The following is a 20,833-nucleotide window of genomic DNA, read 5'->3' as shown; positions in this document are numbered from 1 at the left end:
CTGCCGGTCCTCCGGGGCCGCCGCCGCCGGGCACACCGCGGCAGCGCCCCGCCACCGCACCGCCCGCCGAGCCGCTCTCGGCCCCGCAGCCCCAGCGCTCCGGGCGGCCCAGGAGCAGCGACAGGAGCCTCTCGGCAGGGGACCGGCCAGCAGCCGGGGGCGCCTCTCGCCCGTGTGCAGGCAAAGAGCGCCCGCCGGACCGGGGGCGGCTTTCGGCGCTGCGGTCGGCAGGCGAGCTGCGGCACCGCCGCTTGTTTACGAGCGGGCAGAGGGGCGGCCCGGGACAGCGCTCGGGGTGGCGGGGCTGCCCCTCCCAGCCCCGCGGACCGGGGTCCGCCCCAGCTCCTCCGCACCCGCGGGGTACCTGGGCGCGCCCGCAGCCCGGCGGCGGGGACGGGACGGGGCGGGGCGGGGCGGAGAGAGCGCGGCTCTGCCCTCCCGTGGCGCCGGGGCTGAGCGGGCGCGGAGCCGCTCCCCGTCCCGGATCCCCGCGCCCCTCCAAGGGGCAGGCGGAGGAAGAGGAGGAGGCTCCCGCCGCCGGGCACGGCGGGGCCCCCTTCGCGATTCCCCCTGGCGTTGCCCTGCTGTGGCTGCACCCTTCGCGGGGCCCTCTCCCACCACGCCCCCGGTGTTCCCCGGGCCGCCGCCAGCCCGTCCCCGCGGTCTGGCGCCGTCGCCTCACTTCGCTCCTGGAGCTCCGGGAGGGGGAGGGGAGGGGCAGGGGGAGGCGGTGGCGGCGACCGCCGTGGGGCCCAGGCTGCTCCTCGCCTCCGCTGCGCCTCTTCCAACCCCGGGATCTGGGGCTGCGGGGGGGGCGGGAAATGGAGGGGGCGGGGCCGGCATGGGCAGCAGCCAATGAGGGGGCGCAACCCGGCAGCTGGGGCGGTGCGAAGGCGGTCACCGCCCAATGGGGGAAGGGCAGAGGGCGCACTCGGAGCGGGGCGAGAGTCAGGCAGGAGGCGAGTCGGGACTCGGGCAGCGAGCGGGACACAGGAGCTGCCGCCGCCTCGGCCAGGGCTTGATCGCAGCCGCTCGCACGGACGGCGCCGCGGGACCGGGAGCCGGTGGGTGAGGGACGAACGGACTAAGGGACGCCGCTTCCCGGAGGGGGCAGCGGGCGGAGCCGCCACCCGGAGAAGAAGTTTGGCCGAAGCGGCCGCCTTCGCCGAGAGAGGAAACTTTCCTCGGGGGGCCGGAGGCGGGGGCGGCGGGAAGGAGCCGCGGCACACTCGGATCCGCCGCCCGGCGAGGGGGCTTCCGAGAGGCTCCCCCCCGGCCCAGGCCGGGCTGCGGCGGCTGGGATGTACCTGGCAGCGGTCTCGGCGGGGAGGAGACGCCCGGGCGGAGACGTCGGCTGGCACCTGGCGGCGGCGGGGTGGCTGCTCCTGCTGGCCCTGCTGTTGGGCGACTCGGGGACGCGGGCGCTCGTCTGCTTACCCTGCGACGAATCCAAATGCGAAGAACCGAAGAGCTGCCCCGGTAGCATCGTGCTGGGGATCTGCGGCTGTTGTTTCATGTGCGCTCGGCAACGGAACGAGAGCTGCGGGGGAGTCTATGGGCTGCACGGGGCTTGCGACCGGGGCTTGCGCTGTGTCATCCGGCCGCCGCTCAACGGAGACTCCATCACCGAGTACGAAGTGGGCGTCTGCGAAGGTGAGAGGCGGCGGGACATCATCCGTCCATCTCTCCATCCCCCGGGCTGGGGGTACCCGCTGGGCGGCGGGAAGGGAAGGAGGGCGCACCGGAGCCTAACACATCTTAGACGCCGGTGCGCCTTCCTTCCCTTCCCGCCACCCGTCTGTCCCATCTGCGAGCGCGTCTTTTTAACCCTCCTTGTCTGAAAAAAGACCCAAAAAACCCTCGTTACAAGTTTTACTCTTAATTTTTGTAAAGGCTTTATAATTTCTCTATTCGCATAGCGCGTTACTGGTTTGCTTAATAGCTTATACCAGCTACTGATGCCCAGCTAAAATTCCTTGATAAAGGACTCGGGAAGGGTTTGGCAGATGGAGATCGGCGGAGGTCAGTCGTGCACACATGATGCCTGTTCCGGATTCCCTCCTCTGTAAGGAAACAACAAAGGCTGATCATCTGTTGTAAAGTTTTCCTTCCTGTTCCTGTCATTTAATATCTCCCCGTCTGTCCTGCTCGATATTTGATAAGGGGTGTCTTTTTTTCCTGCTGGAGCATCAAGGGGGTAGGAGAAATACCCACGACAAAACTCCTCTCAAAGTCACTTCAGCTTCCTGTCGTCTGCTTGTTGATGTGATGAATTGGTATGAAATGCAAACGGAGTTCACCCCCACTTCAAATTTTGTGTCTATCAGAGTCCCTAAGACTTATTTTTTATATGTGATAATTTAACAAAGGCCAGAGGCAAATTTTTAGTCTCTTTCTCTTGTACCTCTAGTTCCGTTTTTCCCCCAAGTTGAGGGAAAACATGGCGCTGTAAAGAGATTACAAATAACCAGTAGTTTGGGATATGTATAAATGTATATGTGACTCGGAGCGGGAGCTTCGACAGTTCTGGAAAAGGAGAGGGAGGCGGTCTCCTCTCGGCGGGTAGAGGGCAGTAGAAAGTCCAGAGAGCTGGTGAGGCAGCATCTGTCCAAAAAAACTTGCGTTTAAAATGATGCACTATTTTGAGAAAGCTAAACTCGGTCATTTTTAGTGGGCAGCTGACCTTTGTCCTGGCTCTCATTATTAGTTTAAAACTCCGCTTGCCTGCGTGACAAATGAATTGCAAGCCACAGCAGAGCAGGGCAATGTGTCCCGCCTGTGCTACAACCAATGCCATCTGCCTCATCAGCTGATGCTTTGGTAGGACGAGTTCCAGGGTTAAAAGCTGTGTTGTTAAACAATTAAAAATGGCCCTAAACTTTTGAAGACCTTGGTTGAGATCATGGTGGTGAATATGTACATTGTTGTGGTCTCTCTTATTTTTAACACTGGAAAAGTTTTCATAAACAGAAAAGTACAAACGTACTTTAAAAACCTACCTGGTTTTGGAGGAGTTTCTCTTGTTGTGTGTTTTCAAGTAAAAGCTTGGCTAGAAGAGTTTCCCCCATTCCCCATGGTTAAAGGAACTAAAAGTCTGCAGTCATTAAATGGCTTAATGTTCCAGCTCCCTTACTGTATCACAGTACGGACAACTCTGGCAGTTTAAGAGTATTTCATTCCTTTGAAGTGATGCAATCTGTACGTTGCTGTAGTTCAACTCATAACACGTCCCATTTACTGTAGAAAATAGTATGAAGCATTTGTTGGCAAGATTGCATTTCAATTAATGTTGTGGTTAGGAACTAGTTCCAGCTGTCCCTATAGGAATAGTCGAGATAACTTATCTACTTAATTTTCATTCTCATAAATGAAAAGCAACTGAGTTGAACTGTCAGCCTAATAAATAGTCCTGGAATACCTATTACTGAATTGTCAGGAAACTGCCTCATTCTAAGGAACAGAAGTAATGTGCTGTTCTTCATGGTGCTTGTTTTGCACGAGGTGGCAGCAAGGATGAAAGGGAAGTTATTGTACTGCCTCTGATCACGAAAATGATGTTGAATAGCTCTGATTTTTTGATTGTGATGACCTAAACAGTTGTGCAGTTTACAGGCACATGTGCAACAGGCTAGGGTGGTGATGCCTGATCTGTGAGCTGTACCTTTATCTTTTAATGGAACAAAGGCTGCTTTTTTTTTTAATTGTCTTGTCCACTGGGAGTGCAAACCAGTCCTACCCCAGTTCAGAGAGGAGGAAATGGAAGTATCTTGCAGAACTGTGTGAACAGAAATCCGTGGTTTTGCTCTCCTTCCTGTCTTTAGCCTTTTCTTTCACTGCAGTTTTTTACGCTGAAATGACCCCTACTGGCTACAGTTATAAGCATGTTTTTTGTATCAGTGTTGAAGCTTCATCGGTGTCTTATTTCAGAGTATCAACACGTACTAGGCTACAGAAAACTCTTGAGAGCTGAAATAGCAACAGGTAGAAATACTTGTCTGGTAACTTAGTTTTAGCATTTAATGCACTTTGACGTTAGTTAGTTTATAACACCTGATGGAGGAGTCTCTGTGGCATCTGTTACTGGTAGGTTCTCTTTTTGAAATTACAAGTAGACTGTTCTTTGTTAAAGAACTGTTTATTAATGAAATCTGTTGCTGGTTCTGAGGTTGTTTTTTGTTTTTTTTCTTTATCCTTCTAAAACCTGAAGAAAGTTCTCATTCATGTCACCACCTTAACTATTCACATCTCTATGCAGTTCTAAGGCTCAGTTTGTGTCATTATCCCAAAGTAGGTAAATATCTTCCCTGACTGCAGTTATACCCATAGTAAATAATTCTGAGGTCAGCTCAGCTTCCCTGGTGGCCACTCCTGAAGGGCATTCTTGAGAGAGTTTGCACAGCTCCAGCATGTGTTGGCTTTATAGGGATACTGCTGGATTGGTTCAGTGAGGTGTGTTGAGAGCCTACAGCCCCTTCCAAAGAGTTTGAGCATTGAGAAATTTTGAATGCAAAGCAGGAATTGCCCATTGCTCTGCCTTTGAAGGTAGTCCTAGAGTCACCACTGAATTAGACTGAGGTTCTCCAGAAACACCTTAGCCTTGGCTTTTGCTGCAGTGCAGCTGGGCAGGGCTCTGTCTTCCTGGGGGTTCAGGGAGCCTTGGAAAAGTTCTGCCAAAGAAGTTTGGTTACTCTGTGAAGGCATTTCTTGTGATGACACTCTTCTTGTTTCAGTTACCATGCTTCCCAGGTTTCTGGTGCTATTAAATGAAGGGGCCTAGATTGCTATGCTAAACTCTTCGAAGACATGACAATAGCACATAATATAACACTGAAAATGAGATGAAGTTATTTTTAACTAACAGAAACATAAGATTTTGTAATATATTTGAAATGCTTCGTTAACAAAACTCCTAGTCTCACTGTGTTTTTAAGTTTCTTTTATGATGTACTTCCATATAAATTAACCTCTAGATACATATTAAAAGAAGGTATTTCTGTGCCAGTAGCTTACCAGTACTTTGTTTGGTTTTGGTTTATTGTTTTGTTTTTAGTGGGGTTTGAGTGTGTTTGTTTTTTGGGGGAATGGGGGATACAGCTATTGCTGTATTCTTTTTGCTCACTGTAGGTAGTTTAAGGTTTGCCTTGAATACTTGAGGCTTCTCTGCCTAGTGCATAGCTTCTGTACTGGGGCTCCCTTGGGACCAGAAGAAAGCTGCTTTAGGAGATTTTAGGCAAGTATTGGGAAAGTATGTGGGTTAATCTCCTAGGACAATGGCAGAAGCTTGCCTTCCTGTGGCTAATCCTAGTCTCATTTACTGAACTGCATCTTTTTGGGAACTTGGAGCATTACAGTCTGTCTGACTCCTTGTTGGGGCAAGCTGGGAGAGCTTGGATGTGTCCATTGTCCTTTTCCCCACCTTTAAGCCTGCTGTGGACTAGTTATCCTCTTAGAAATATGTAAGGGCACAATATATTATATGTTACCAAAGCATGGTGAAACTGGAGCTTGTGAAAAGAAAGGAAAATTTGACAACCCAACTTTTTTTCAGAATTTGGAAGAGGAAACCTAAGCTTGTTTTTGTTTTACTGTGTTCAGGTATTGGTTTACATGTATGCTAATGGAGTTCTTTCCTGCTTTTCTGTAGTAAGAATAACTTGGTTACAGACTTTATAGTATTTTTATCATAAGTAGTGCTGATACTTGTAACTTCTGTAACTAGTACCTTGGGAGAACTTTTATTTTCAGTTGTTTTCAGTCCTATGCTCTCTACCTAATGGGTCAATGGACCCAAAGACCTCAGCTTGATGCTTTGTCTCCAGACATACTTCTATACAGCATGCTAGGCTTCTTGCCTGTGATGCAGTCCAGACCCTTAAAGATCAGGCCGTATTTTGCTTTCAGTACCAGTTACTGAAGTTGAAGTAGTTGAGAAGTCACATGTTGGTAACCCAGTTGTTTATATCTGTTTGGACTCGAAGAGCATTGCCCAGGTTTCTTATCTTTTGTTAGATTGGGGTTTTTATCTTACTTCGTTATGTAGTGAGGGGCTGGGGAAGTATCCAAGTGGTTCTGATGCTCATGTGTGCACAGAGAACTTTCTCCAGTAAAGCAAGTGTTAGAACTGATGATGTAGTTGGGGACTTCATCAGTATTAAGTGGTGCACCAAATTGTTGTTGGCATGAAGACAGTCAAAATACTTTGTTCAAGGACTGTCAGCAATCCAGACTATCAGGGAAACAAATGGAAAAATTACTCATGTTTTCAAAAAAGAAAATTATCAGAAAAATTATTTTACTTGTGAAACTGGAATGAGAAGTAGTTCTCTGGTGGTGAATGTTCAGCTTCTGATATGCTAGTCTTGATCAAATTTAATAGTCCCCTTCCCTTACTCTCCTCCCTCCACCAGAAGATACTTACTAGGAGCATGCTGTCTTCTTACACACAGACCGGAGAATTTATAAACTACTTCTACTCTGTATTCTGTCAGTGTGGAAATCTCAACATCAGTAAGAACATGTAACTTTGAGTGTGGCATGGAATTTGAATTGGATCAGGTGCTTATTTGACTTGGAAATGGCTTCCTCTCTGTTTCTGGGCACCATATTTTGATTTTAGAAATCACTTGGTTCCAGTATTTCAACAAAAATTAAATGGAAGAGTCTAACAGATATGAGGAGAGATATTGATGCAGTACTTGGTAGGCTTTGGCTGTTGTGGATCAGCACAGTTAGTTAAAAACTAGAAATCTCACCATGGATAGGCTGGGTTACTAAATGTTTTAACTTCTGTAAGTGGAATATTCTCTTTTTATTTATTTTTAGTTTTTAAAACCTTTCATAAACATCCTCTGCTTATGTGAATTTTTCCACGTAGAAAGGGATTATTTCATCAGGTTCCCCAAAATCACACTGCTTATAAAGATTTATTTTTTTTTAAACTACCTTGAGACTCCCCCCTAGGCATGTTTGCTAGCTTAAGTACCCTCTAGCTGATTCAAGGATTCTTGCATAATTTAACTTCTTGCCTAGTACTTAGTCAAGCAAAATGTCATTTTACTGACAGGCGTATTATGCAATAATTAATCCATTAATATGGTTCAAAAATGCTTTCCTCTTCCCTTCCTTGCTTTGTGCCCCCCTCAAGCATTCTTCATCTCAATAAGTAAAGTTTATAGTATCTTGCAGACCAAATATTTCTCTGTTTTAATGGATTAAATGCCTTGTAGAGGTGACCTATTAAATGTCTCTTGTGACTTATAAACTGCTTTCATTTGAGAATGCATTTAATCCACAGGGAATGTAAACTTGGAAATGGTGAACTCAGGGTTTGCCTGAAACTTTGAGTGACACCAGTTGTGTAGCCTGGAATTTGGAAAATTACTGACTGACACTGACATAGAAAGCTTATTTATATGGACCAACTTACCAACATAAACTAAGATTGGAAGATAACTTTTGATAAAAGATACCTAGATTAAATTCCACATAAGCATAGGGATTAAAAGATGGTCCCTGAGGGAGCTCTTGTCTGAACAGACTAGTTTGGCCTTGTCTGGGTAAAGTAAATCCTTGGTAATGTTTTGAGATGAATGGGAGCAGTTCACACCTTTACCAGGGGCAGTATTCAGTCCCTAGCAGCATTCACTGGGTGTACTGGGCACTTAACTTCAGAATCTGCAAATCACTAACACTTTATGGGTCATGAGCATACAAGTCTTTAATAGGAAAACAAATGGGAATGCAGGGTTGTGAACAGAAGGAAAAGCACTGGCTCAGAGGCACAGCACCAATTCCCATGTTCTTACTCATTTCCTAAACTTTAAGCCTTATATAGCCAGCTACTGTGATACTGCTAGGCTTCAATTCGTGGTTGGTTTTTTGTTTTGTTTTGTTTGTTTGTTTTGTTTATTTTCATTTTTATTTGTTTGTTTTTTTGTTTGAAGGATTTTTTTGTATTAGTGAAAATAATTAGCAAATGTGATGTTTCTAAATCCAAGAGAGCCAAATCTGTTGGGTCACTTATCCTTGAAATGAATTAAACTTCAGTGTTTTGCTACAGGCTGTGTGGGACACTCTTCAGGATTTTTTTCAGAAAGGATGGATGTAAGCATGTTGGAGGTATTTTTTCCCCTCACTGATGGGCTGTTGATAAAAAACTGGGGTCATAATGATAATGGTGCTACACGTGGTAATGTAAAACATGCTGCTTTCATGATATAAACACCAAACTTGACATCTATCTCTAAGTTAGGTTTTAGAAAAAGAAAAAAACCTTGAGGCTAGTTCTAAATCTGAGGTAGAGTTCTAAATGTGTAGTCTCCTGCAGCTAAGAATTTGGGTGCAATTCCTCTGAAACATCTTGCAATTATGGTGTTCAGTGATGCTGCGTTAATGACTGGGGGCAAAAGTGGCCAAATATTTAAGATGATGTATTTCTCCTAATAGTGTTAGCTGTTCTTGGTATAGTTTGCTCAATTCATAGCCTTGTTCCAGAATTTGTCTTTGGAAAAACTTTTCCTGCTTCTGTCAGCTTTACCTCTGCCTAGCAGCTGCAGCAAGCTGCCAGCCAACTACTTGCTTGCAGTGAAGCTGATGTGTGCTGCTGTCCATGAAGGCTTCTGAAGTGTGTGGGTGCAGAGTGCAACTTAAAAGAATCAGAATTTTAGCCTCCTCTGGAAAATTATCATGAAGATTTGGCCCTCTTCTGAGGCCTTAGCAATTATTTTTATAATGAGATTTCTAGAGCTAGAGGAAAAATCTGCTACAACAACTGAAATGCTGCTGTCCATGCTCATTCTAATCAGGAGAGTACTGGCAGAGGCTCTTTCTGATCAATTAAACCCTGGGACATGGTGTAGTATTTTCAATCAGCTATCTACAAAGAAAATATTGTTCTGGTCACAGGTTTAAAACAACTTATTTGTCTTTTTTCAGGTGTGTAAATGCGTAGGGTCAGACTTCAGAACTAATGACTTACCATTTCAGGCCATCTTTGGGGAAGGAAGGCTATTGGAAGTACCATTCAGTTTTATTGTAGGGAGTCCTAATAGTGGAAGTCCTAAAAAAACAGAAGCCAAATTAAACACACCTTTCTTGCCTCTGCCACCCTCTCCGCTCCCCTGCCCCCCAAAAAAAAAGAAAAAAAAAAAAGAGAGAGAGAGGGAGGTGTGGTACTTGGATAACTAAAATATTCCAGACAGTGTGGGGAAAGGAAAACTTTAAAACCTGAAATAGTTGTCCACATCACATGCTTCACTTAACATTTCCATTTATCTCCTTGCCTTCCTCAAGGCTTCTGTGGAGTTTCTGATAATTGAGTGGAAAGCTGGTCTGTTTAAATACTTTCTGCATTCCTTAGTATGAAATAACTGTCTTGAGACACATGCAGAGCTACTGCAGTGAAAATCTTTCTCTCTGCACTGGGGATTTGATCACCTGAGATACATGCTCTATTTTGTATAAGCTAAAGCAGACAGTCAGATTTTAGACAAGCCTTACATGTGTGTGTGTTCCTGAGGTATCTAAATGTTATGGTACAGTTTGCTTTCTAGCTTTGACTAGAAATTTTCTCAGGTAGCTGCAAAATGCTTTTGTACTGCTGTACGTTCCACATGAAGCCTGGGTCTTGGAAAGCAGACCCTTCCAAAAGGTGGAAAAAATGCTTTCTCACAAAATTCTCAGCTGTGTGTCTTGCCATAAAAGTTTCTGCCGGCTGTAGTCCTTGATTCATGAGTTCAGTGAAGGAATAAGTTGCGAGAGGGGAAAGGCTTGAAGCCAGTGTATGAGCTCAAACTCACTTCAAGGCTAGTCTTCCCTTCTGCTGCTTTTCAAGGTCTGGGGCTGGGTTTCAAGCATTCTTTAGTGGTGATTAGTCATTTCTATTGTTCAGCTCCTCCAAAACATGAATTTCCTTTCCATCGTTCTTTTTTCCTGTTCAAAGAGAAGCCAAAGCCTACTGGCAAGAAGTATTTCCTTTTTTTATTTTAGCAAGTCTCTAGGATTCTTTCAGAGTCTCATACCATCTTAATGAATACCACTGATTTGAAAATGCTGTTGTGTAGACCAGTGTGCTGGAGTGCTGGGGCTCAGACCTTGGGTCTAGTTTGATGGAGGAGCTTCTGAAAGGTTCTCCGTCCACCAGTTCTCAGAGGACATTACCAGTCCCAGTAAGGATTGCTTCTGTGTCACTGTGAAACCCTTCTTTCTCCTTCAAATGCAGGATCTAAAAGGATGCAAGAGTCTGTAAGATGTGAGTTGGACTATTTCACTTTCAGACCAGCAGTGTATCTTTGCTCTTTCAGCATCCTGAGACCTACCTGTTGCTAAAAAAACAAAACAAAAACCAAACCAAAACAAAAACAAACCCACAAAAACGTAGAAATAGCTGAGTAACATGCTGCAGTTAAATATAAATTATGGGGCTTCACTAAGTTCACTCCAGTACTTTTCAACAGTGGTACACTTCGGTGTGTTGTTTGCTGTTTTGAGGTGATGCATTATCTTTTATAAACAGTGAAGAAGAATAGTATAACGTTTTCCAAACAATAGCTGATATTCCTTAAATGCCCAGAAAGAAAGAGAGGGGTTAGGAGAGGACACAGAAGAGAAGTTTCTGTGCTGGGCAGAAGGAACTGAGAACTTGAAAGAAGGAAAAGCAAAAGTTTAAGCAATGGAGAAGGAGTCTCTGAAAAGATCTCTCCTTGTACTTCTAGCTTGCACCTGTTTTGAGATGATCCTTTGCATATGGAGACAGTAAATGTAACTATAGTGAGGTACTGTGTGCCTTAAAAACAAGGCTCAAAGTTTATTTCTCAGTTACATGCTCTTTTGAAAACACAAGCAGCTCTTCAGGTGAAGAAGAGAAATGCTTCAACTGTAAGCATCATACCTTGCAGGGTGCTATGTTGTGAGTGCTGGTAGGTAAGATTTAGTATGAAAGAAGTGATGGAATGCTGCTTACCAGGAGATATATTTCTCAGACTGTTTCCTAGACTGGACTTGTTTAAGGACCTCTCGTTCAACTTGTTAATGCCTTAATCCTCTTCCCTGCTTTTAGATGCATGCTATGACAGGACTTGGGAGTTCAGCAACCCAGAGCAGTGCATGAATTTTTAGCAAACTGAAGTGTTTGCTTTGCAGAAAGCAAGTGATTATATGAATGATAGAAGAAAATGAAAAAAGTTTGAAATTAATGAGAAGTTCCCCATGGCTTCTTTATGGTATGAAAGTACACTTAGAAGAGTTAAAAAGGTATTATGTCCAGGATTTAACTTTGATCTGAGTAAATGCAGAACTGTGTTATTATCTGAAAAGGCAACTTGCCTGAATGAGTTGGAAAGAGTGGGGATCACATGTAGATAGAAATTATTTGAAAGAGAAATTACTTTGAAGCTGTAGTTACCGACCTGCTGGGAGCATTTGAACTGCTTTAAGACGTGTGTGCAAAAGGTGCTTAAGTAACTGACTGTATAACAGGAGCCCACTGACAACTCAGGGCTTCTAAAAAGCATGGTCCTTTCCTTTTTTGTCCCTACCTGACCATGCTGGCACAATGAGGTGGTGAAAATCACAGTTAAACAAAGATCAGCTTGGATGGAAACTGGCAGTATACTTGGGCTTCTTTTCAGCTGGATTGCTTCTAAACACTCAAGAATATTAAACACCTACTTGATTTTTGTATTTTTAGGTCTACTAGAAGTCAGCTAGGAGATAAGATGTGCATACCAAGGCTTGACAGACTCAGATTCTTACATTTGGGTTTTGTCAGCTCTACCTGCAGAGAAGTAAAGCTCTGACAATTTATCATATCTCTGTTTATTCCTTCATATAATTCAGATTTCTGAGATGTAGACATGAAAGACCAGAATCCTGAAAGGGAAACCGTAGAGACGGTGAAGCAGAGCATGCAGGAAAGTGTTTGTGCTACAGCTTGGAATAGTTCATGAACTGTCCCAGGTCCCAAATCACTGGTGTGTAAAAGTTTGCTTTCTGGAACAATCCACAGGATGCGATGACTTTTGGGAATAATAGAGGCTACGTTATATGTTTTGTTCAAGACATGATTCCATTGCCCATTGAAGTATTACTGACCTCTAAAGGAACAAGCTTGCTTTACTGGACTACCATTTATCTGCATCAAGTAACCAAAGCTTTGAATTGAAGTGAGACAATTGAGCTACACCCTTGTAGCTCATGTGAATGCTTTCATCTGGTTGTACTTCCCATTCCAAGGAATTTTGTTCTGCCTACGTTGATGTGATGTCTGAAGATTTCTCTAAATGGTAAACAATTTATCATTTAATAGGACCTTGAAATTCTGTTCATAAAAGGAGAAAATCAACTAGGAAAAAACGTCTTAAGTCTGCATGAAAAATCATTCTAGACTTTGCATTGATTTACTAAACTAAAATAAGCTCCTGTTACATATTTGCTCCTTCATTGATGGAAATCTTGTTTCTAAATGAACTTGTGTGAAAAGCAGGCTGGTGGAAGCTGTGCAGGCTAGAACTGGATTTGCATTCTTCTTGTCAGAATGTAACTTTTGTATTCACACCAAGTAATGAAAAATACCTTGTTTTAAGATTCAGAAGATGTTAGAAGTATAGTCTGCAAGTATTACTGGGGTTTTCTCTTCTATCCTCTTAAATGGCTACTGAGCTGATTTTGAGGTGTGCGGCACTGAAGACTTTAGGTGCACCTACTACTGGGCCATGTGCTTTATGTGTACCAGCTTTTATGGAAAACCATGAGAGGCAGCAGGTATCAATGACTGACCTGTCCCTGAAATTCAGGTGGGTGGTGCCACAGTGTACAGTGCATCTGCATCCATACATTCTGCCCTAGGTAAGGGGTGACTGCTATCCCTGCCAGGTGAGTCCCACTTAATGTGAGGGGAGCAGCTTTTGTGTGACAGGGATCCTGCTGATCTGTCAGCCTTGAGAAGATCTAGTGCTGAAATACCACAGGGCAAAGCGGCATGAACTCTCTGAACCAGTTTGCTAAAAAAGCACCAATTGCATCTTGTGTGCTCTACCTGTCTGCACTGCAGTGACCTGGGAGGCTTGGGGCTGTGGGGGTGAGAGCACATGCAGCCACCAGGCTAGCTGGGCTTTGTCCTGCACCCAGAGATAAGGGAGGAGAGCCCATGTTTCAGAAACAGGGAGCAACCCAAATCCTTTTGTTAGACTGATCTGGATGCAGCTGTGGTCCTTGTGGTTACAGACTTTGAAACAGGGAGCCTTGGACCTTAGATGTAGCTTTTGTTCTTGTTGTTACGTGGATTACTGCTGTGATTTCTAAAATACAAGTTGTCCAGGCTGTATTCCGGCTTCTCAGAAAACAGGATGTATTATTGTTCTCCAAATTCTCAGGACTTTTTTTTTTTTTTTTTTTTTTCCTCTGCATGCATGGCCTCCTCACAATTAAATTGTCCTAAGCATTACTGAAGGGGCATCTTCTTTTGAAAGAATTTTAATAGTTTCTCTTCAGGAACTTCTGCACTTCCTTTGACTTTCATTGATACAGTTGCTGTATGGGATGATAGGTTAACATTAGCTAAAAAAAAGAAATTACTTCCTGGGGTTAATGACTACTCTTCCTTTGCTATTTTTATAGAGTAGAAGAGCCATGAGGTTCCCATGGAGATTCCCATCTTCACATCTGTAATTGACTTGGTTGTTTATCAGTTCTTTGTTTGAGCAGAATACTTTGCCAGCTCATTAATAGAAAGGACACAGTTGCTTGTACAGGGAGAAATATACCTGTGAGAATCTGCTGTGACACTTCCTGTAGATCACATACAGTACTGAACTGGTAAACAGCTCTTTCCAGGTGGTGTTTTTTTTATTTTCCCCAAAACAAAAACTGCAGGTTAGCAGATATTCTTCAATTTTTCTGAGTGAACAGTACTTACATGCCAACCTCAGCATATGTGGGTATATACTGTTATTTATTATAGGTTTTCAGACTATGGTTGGGCATGAGACTACTGAATGACAAACAGTTTGTATTTGGCTGTGGCCTCTCATACCAGAGGACAGCTTTTGATAACACCACCAACAACAAAAAACCTACCCTTCATAAATGGAAGATGTTTTAACTTCTCTGAAGTATGTCTTGGCAGGATCTGTATTGGGAACTTGCCTGTTGCTACTATATAAAATTGGGGTGAACTGTTTAGAACACACAATGTGAGTGCTGCTGTTGAATGTAGAGATGTAAAGATTGAAAATATCTATTTGTTCCTTTTGTCATTACTAGAAGTCAGTAGATTTTGTGTGACTGTTTTGTAGTACTTGTTTTATAGACAGATAAGCTTGGAAAATTATCTGATTCTCTATAGCAAAGAATACCTAATGCCTAGTTTAGTTTTTTCAATCTTGCATAAAAAGCATGTGATAGGATGGCTTTAAAATGAGAGTAGGACTTAGATTAGATATTAAGATGAAATTATTTGTTGTGAGGGAGGTGAGGCACTAGAACAGATGGCCCAGAAAAGTTGTGGATGCCCCATCCCTGGAAGTGTTCAAGGCCAAGTTGGAAAAGTTGGTGGTGTTTTTTTGTTGGTTGTTTTTTTTTTTTTTTTTTTTTTTTTTTTTTTTTTTTTTTTTTAAGGGCTTTGAGCCTAGGTCTAGTGGAAGGTGTCCCTGCCCATGGCAGGGGCAGTGGAGCTAGATGATCTTTAAGGTCCCTTCCAATCCAGGCTGTTTTATGATTCTGTCTTGCTTGAACTTCTGAGTTGGTGCGATGTTGCTGTTTTGTGAACTTGACTGAAGGAAACTGAGATTTTGTAGAACTGGTAATTGTACTGAAATTCTGGATCGACTGGATTTATATCATTTTCTGGAGCCTCCTAAAAGGAAAATAGGCATTTTTATAGTGGGAACAACAGTTACACATATTTGATGGGACTGATTCAAAAGGCACAATTATTTGAGCAGAGGGGACTCATTGTGGCCCAACTATCTCCAACCCCTTGACAGCAAGGAATGCAGCATGCTTGATCAGTTCTTCTAGAATATGTAGGATAATCCAGGACTGCTGGAAAACTCACTTTTAGTCCTATAATGGAATCAGAGGTCTGGCATCTTGCAGTATTTTTGTAATAAAAAGTTATCTCTGTGGAGTGAATTCTATGTGATGCATTTTTAAAATCATTTTTTAAAGTACTCTCTTTCTGACTCAATTTTGACTTCTAGAACAGCTGCATATTCTGTCCAATGTTCTCACTTCCATTATAAATATAACTTCAACTGCCTGCAAAAGTTCTTTCTGTTAAAATAGCACTCATTTGTACTACAGCTATGCATTTCTCTGAGATGACATAGTTTTTCATACAGATAGAAGGTAAACAATGCCAGTTGCTGTAGCAAAATGGGCAATAGAATAGCTGTGAAACATGGTATTTGGCAAATCCCACTGCTTAAATGAATCCATTATTTTTTTTAATCTGTTATCTTCTGTCTAGCGTCATGTTGAACTTGATGTGAATTGCACCCAACTCCAAAGCAGCTCAATTTATATACTGCAGCTGAAATCCGATAGTGAGCGAGTTTGTTTGTTTGTTTATTTTAGATGAAAACTGGGACGACGATCAGCTTCTTGGATTTGAACCATGCAATGAAAACCTTATAACAGGTTGTAACATAATCAACGGGAAATGCGAATGTGACACCATTCGGACCTGTAATAATCCATTTGAATTTCCAAGCCGGGATACTTGTCTGTCGGCCTTAAAAAGGATTGAAGGTAAGCACTTGTCTTCAGTAATTCAGGGTTAGTAATTTTTTCTGTGCAGTTGATGAAAAACTAGAACCTAGTTTAGAATGTTTTAGGATGACTTGTTTAGTTTCAGACACACATGGTCTTGGACTTTTTAGAAAAGAGAAGTGTATGTTTTAGAGGAAGATAGTACCTCAGTAAACTTGGCATTCCAAATGCTTAAGTTTAAGAACGGAAGAAACTAAGACTTTGTGATTTGTGTGCTATGACGTTTGCAGATTTTAAGACTAAATGGTTCTGTTTGTGGTGGCTACCTTTGCATACAGTTAGCTGTAAAGCAGTGTGAAATACTCACTTTAAATGTATTGATATGACTGAACTGTGAATAAATGCAGTGGATTTTAGTAGTAAAGACCTAGAAAGATAAGTAGTTATTGATTGTACTTGTATCTTTTATTATATGAATGCATGAATTGCTATTTTCTTTAAGCTTACATAATGTAACATTACCTTATTGCTCATATTTTACAGTTTATGTATTCCATTGGTTAGATTTGCGTTAGGCCTGATATGTTTTATGTTTATGCTTCTGCATACGTCCATGTTTGTTTTGGTTTTTCTTGTTGTTACTTATGACTGAATTGGAAATGAGTTGGTTCAAATATATCTGGCTGGAATTAAATTTCCATGGTGCATTTTTAGGATTGTTTTGAACAGTTATCAAAAGCGATCTTGGACCCTTTCTATGATGCTGTAATGGACATGCATTATTAGTCTACTTTAATGCCTAAAGTCATATTGGTGAAGTGAATGTATTTATAAGGCTACTGGCTATATTTAAGGTTACAATCTTTGAGTTAAGGAAGTGTGATATGATGCCATCCGTTGTATTTCTTTTGTGATAAGATAATTGTTTTTGAGCTACAGTCTTTAAACAAGGAGATCTTGTGAGAAACTGCTGAAACATGATCATTGGTTATGATGTTGCTCACTAAAGGCGTACAAGTGCTTTGTCTGGGCCTTTTGTGGTTTCTTTTTTAGCTCTAGGAAGAGCAGAGGCCGAGCCTTTCGTCTTTTGTTGCTGTAGTCGTGGGCAGTAGCATATATGAGTTCCTAAGTAATCTTACTCACCAGTTCTTTTTTAACTTGTGAATGTGTGACTAAGTCTGTAGTAGTTCAGCAGGACTCCATTGGCATGACAATTCATCATGTGTTTAACTTGCTGTGAAAATCTGCTGTGGGTTGCCTTTCTGTACTTTGCAGCCTCAAAAGAAATGGACTTAGTTTGTGGAATGGCATAGCTAAAGCAGGTTGATTTTTTTTGTGCCACTTGCAATCTCTTGTTTCAGCTAAATTTCCATTCTGAAAAGAACAGCATTTTATACTTAGCCATGAGGTAACAGTATTCTACATGTAAACTGTTTGGTATAAGAGCAATGGTTCAGTTATTTTTTCAGAGGTATAATTTTTTAACCTTTTTAAAATTTGTTTTCTTGGTTTTATTTCCTTGGGGAGGGTGTTCTTCCAAAGCCTCAAACTATAGGGCACCAGTATAAATATTGACCTGTTGACTTTTTAATCTTTCACAATTTGGAAGGATAGCTGATGCAAGTGCTGAAACAACAATGGTATCCTTAAATACCAGAAATCTGGCAGTTACAACTTTAGTGTTAAAACAGTCCAGCTTTTACTCATAAGAGTGTGAATTTGCATTTTCATCCTTAGACTATCAAACTGAGGGATGTTGAAAGTTAAATCCCTTTGTATTTCCTAATAGATGGGCAGAAGTCATAATGTAACTTTGATTTCTGCATTTGACAGATGTAGTCTGTCAAATCTACCTACTGTATCTTACACTGTAAATACTTATTCCCTCTTTCTCCAACTAGGATTGGTAATCGAATGCTGACTGCTAATGGAGGTTGTTTCTTTAAATGCATTAGTTCTTGTTTTGATAATTAAAACCAAAGTAATGCTTCATCCTGTACCTAAGCTAATGGAAAAGAAGAATAACTTTTTTCCACTAGTGCTTGCCACGTCCCTGTTTGCTAAGCAAGCCAAGTCTCTTAGGTAAAATGGAATAGACACTTCTGTGTGTCTGAGCCAGTATATGCTGTTTGAATATTTCAGGCTTTCAAAGTTTAATAATCTGAAAGTGGAGTTCATCCATTTGGAAACTCCACCTGAAACATGGCTTAGGTACTATGCAAACCACACGGCTTTCTGAGCATGCTAAAATCTTTCAGTTTCTTGAAAGGCAAGGTAAATCTTAAACTGTAGTGTCATGTAAAAGGGATGATTCATAAGATCTGTTAAATATGTCAAATTAAGATTTTCCTGAAATCCAAAGTACTGATGTATTCTTCACTCTTTGGCTTGTCCGTTAATAGCAGGAAGATTTGAAACTAATAGTTTAAATCTTTAAATACTTTAATAGAATCTGTTGCCATGGAAAGTGGGACCAAGGGAGGATAGTCTAACTTTCCTCTCCTCACCACACTTTGCATGGATAATTAAATACACAGTGTGATTAAAAAGGTGTAAGTTGAGCACCTGAATGATGGATACAACATAATCAGTTTTTGAAGAAAACTGAAAGAGGAAAAGTGCCATTTAAGCAGCTAGTTTCATGAGTTTTCTACTTTGAGGATATAACACAATACTTTGTTGTTCAGTTACATGTCACTCTGCAGTGTTTTTGACATTCATTTTAAGTTTGTTTGTCATTCACATATTGATGAACTTCCATAACACAACTGAGGGAAGGAAAGTCCTTCACCCCATCCTACTGAGGGGAAAAATGGGTAAGGTAGCTAGGTAGCTTTCCTTCTACTTATGAGGATAATTATGAGAGAGGAAGGTCCTTCCTATCAATGGAATTTATTTTTTTGGTGACAATATTGTTGTTAAAAGCACAACTGAAATAGATTTATAATGTTAGAGAATATGTGACAAACTGCCACCTAGAAAATTGCTACAGCCCCTTTCTTTTGTTGGAATTTTTTGTTTCCTTGGAAGAAGGAAGCGTTGCATTTAGTCTACCCAACCATAGTAAGTATACATATGTCCATTCACAAGAGATGCATAGCATTACCTCAGTCAACCTGCACTGCTCACTGAAAGCCTACAGATAAGGAATCTGTTCTGTAAATACAACCTGATAAATAACAAACAGTGAGCTGAAATCTGGAGTCCCATTTCCAGATGAGAACGCACTAAGGGATTGGAGTTTTGCATGTACTTCATTTCCTTGTGTCTTTTTGTGCTCACACCTTCCCTTTCAAAGAGCCTTTCCAGTCATCTTCCTTCTTTATCTGGTTTGTCTTAAGCTTTTCAGGCTGTGTGTGGTCTTCCCTTCTGGGCTTGGTGTCAGTTCTAGCTTGCTTACTCTGCTAACCCAAAGTTTTCTCTTGTTAGCTTCTTGTAGGATCTTTCCTGCCCTCTTGGCTTGTGTCTGCCTGTCTTCCTGGGCTCCTCATATTTCTTTCTACCTGTACCTTTCTTTGTCTCCTTTTCTTGCTTTCTTTGCCTACCTATTGCATTCTGTTTGCACCCCAGTTTACTTAAAGCAACTTTTTCTGTTCTTCCTTCCTGAAATCAGGCTGCATGGGCTCTAATATCACATTGTTTACATGTCACTGACAGGGCCTAAAGCCATGTTCTTTATTTTGTCTCCTTGAGTCTTGCTCTACCCTGTTCTGAGGAAGGCTGTAGCAAGAAGATTTTTGGTTTTTTTAACCTCTACTCAAATGTATGTAACCTCTGTAGGGGTACTGATGTCTATTTGCAAGAAAGTATGGTGAGGCTCAAGTGCAGTCTCAGTAAGACAGGTACCGAAGGCAGTTGTCACCCCCAACCCTTGTTTTCCTGGAAAACAGTAGGATTAGGTACATTTGAAAGGATTGGTTTTGTCACAGAACTTGGTAGCCAACTTCTATCCAATTTTCATGTAGACATGCTGCAAAATGTTCAAGGAGTTGCTACTTCAGCAGAGTAGCATAAAGCATATTTATACTCTAGAGATCTCTCCAACTCAATTACCAGGCTTGAAGGGCATGTTTCTCTACATGGACCATCAGTGACTTCTCGTAGAGAAGGTTTGTATAGAGAACATGAACCATCCTACTATGAGGGAATGCACACATTCGGGGCTAGAAAGAAACTGTCTGGAAAAGCTATTGCATACCTTAGTAGTAATAATAATAATAATAATAATAGATTCCTGTGTTGGGGTGTTTTTTTTTTTTGTTATTGTTGTTTAAAATGCTTTTGGTTATTGTCTTGATGAGTGCCTGCTCTGATATGGCTCAGGAAATCCTGTGTTCTTGAGCTTGGAGAGCATATTTCTGTTCAGGAGATTGCTAATGATGACAGCTTGGTTGAACTTGGACTGCTGGAGTGGACTGTGAAAAATATGGCCATAGGGTAGAAAGCGAGGAGATGCTGCTGTCTGCTGAACCACAGTAACAAACAGGAGTCTAATAAGCTGTGTCTATGCCTTCTTGCAGTCACCATCTGGGAAGAATTAGCTGCAGATGGCACAGAACAGTCAGTTCTTCAGATGTGTGAGATACTGAGGATTGGGGGTGAGGGAAGTAAAAGAGGAAGTAATTTTTTTTTTCAAGATGAATTGATAGGGCATTGATAGGTAGTAGCATTGAAAACTTTTAATGCAGTCCAGTTAGGTTAGAATCTAGTTTGAAAGACTGCATTCCAGTTCTGGAATCTTCTCCTTTTTCTCCCTCAATGCCTGACTCCAGTTCAGATAGCCCAGCAGAGCTTCAAAGAACAGGAGCTTCTTCAGCCCACTCCTCCTCTTCTGTGCTCTCAAGAGGTGCTTCTTCAAAGGCATCATCAGGTCTTTGCAATGATAACTCACTTCTTAAAAAAAGTTTTCTGCTAGAACAGCTGTCTCCTCTTCCCACTGGGAAGTGAGGGAAAAATTGTGGGTCACCAGTGGGAAAGTTGTGGGTTCTCTTCAATGGGGTTTAGTAAAAACTTCAGTCTGTGGATTCTTTTGAAGATAAGTACTTGCTTTGATACTACCAGGTACTGATGTGACACAAACATGCTTTCCAGAGAGAGCATAAGTGCCCCCAGTCATAGCAATGGT

The 20,833-nt window shown here is 42.3% G+C and overlaps 1 protein-coding gene across 1 annotated transcript in view; it reads left to right on the top strand.

Annotated features, from left to right (window-relative positions):
* Positions 1–949: 949 nt before the first annotated feature.
* The window catches only part of CRIM1 (cysteine rich transmembrane BMP regulator 1), a 173,687-nt gene continuing 153,803 nt past the window's right edge, over positions 950–20,833 (top strand). The window contains exons 1-2 of the mRNA XM_050315533.1: positions 950–1,653; positions 15,574–15,747. Of these exons, the coding sequence (XP_050171490.1) occupies positions 1,302–1,653; positions 15,574–15,747 (526 nt within the window). The 5' untranslated portion in view covers positions 950–1,301. The remainder of the gene's footprint in view (positions 1,654–15,573; positions 15,748–20,833) is intronic.

The sequence above is a fragment of the Myiozetetes cayanensis genome, unplaced genomic scaffold, assembly GCF_022539395.1.
Source record: "Myiozetetes cayanensis isolate MyiCay16 unplaced genomic scaffold, myiCay2020 scf2-11, whole genome shotgun sequence".
Taxonomy (NCBI): domain Eukaryota; kingdom Metazoa; phylum Chordata; class Aves; order Passeriformes; family Tyrannidae; genus Myiozetetes; species Myiozetetes cayanensis.
Note: the sequence above shows the minus strand (reverse complement) of the source record. Positions and strands in the feature narration are given on the sequence as shown.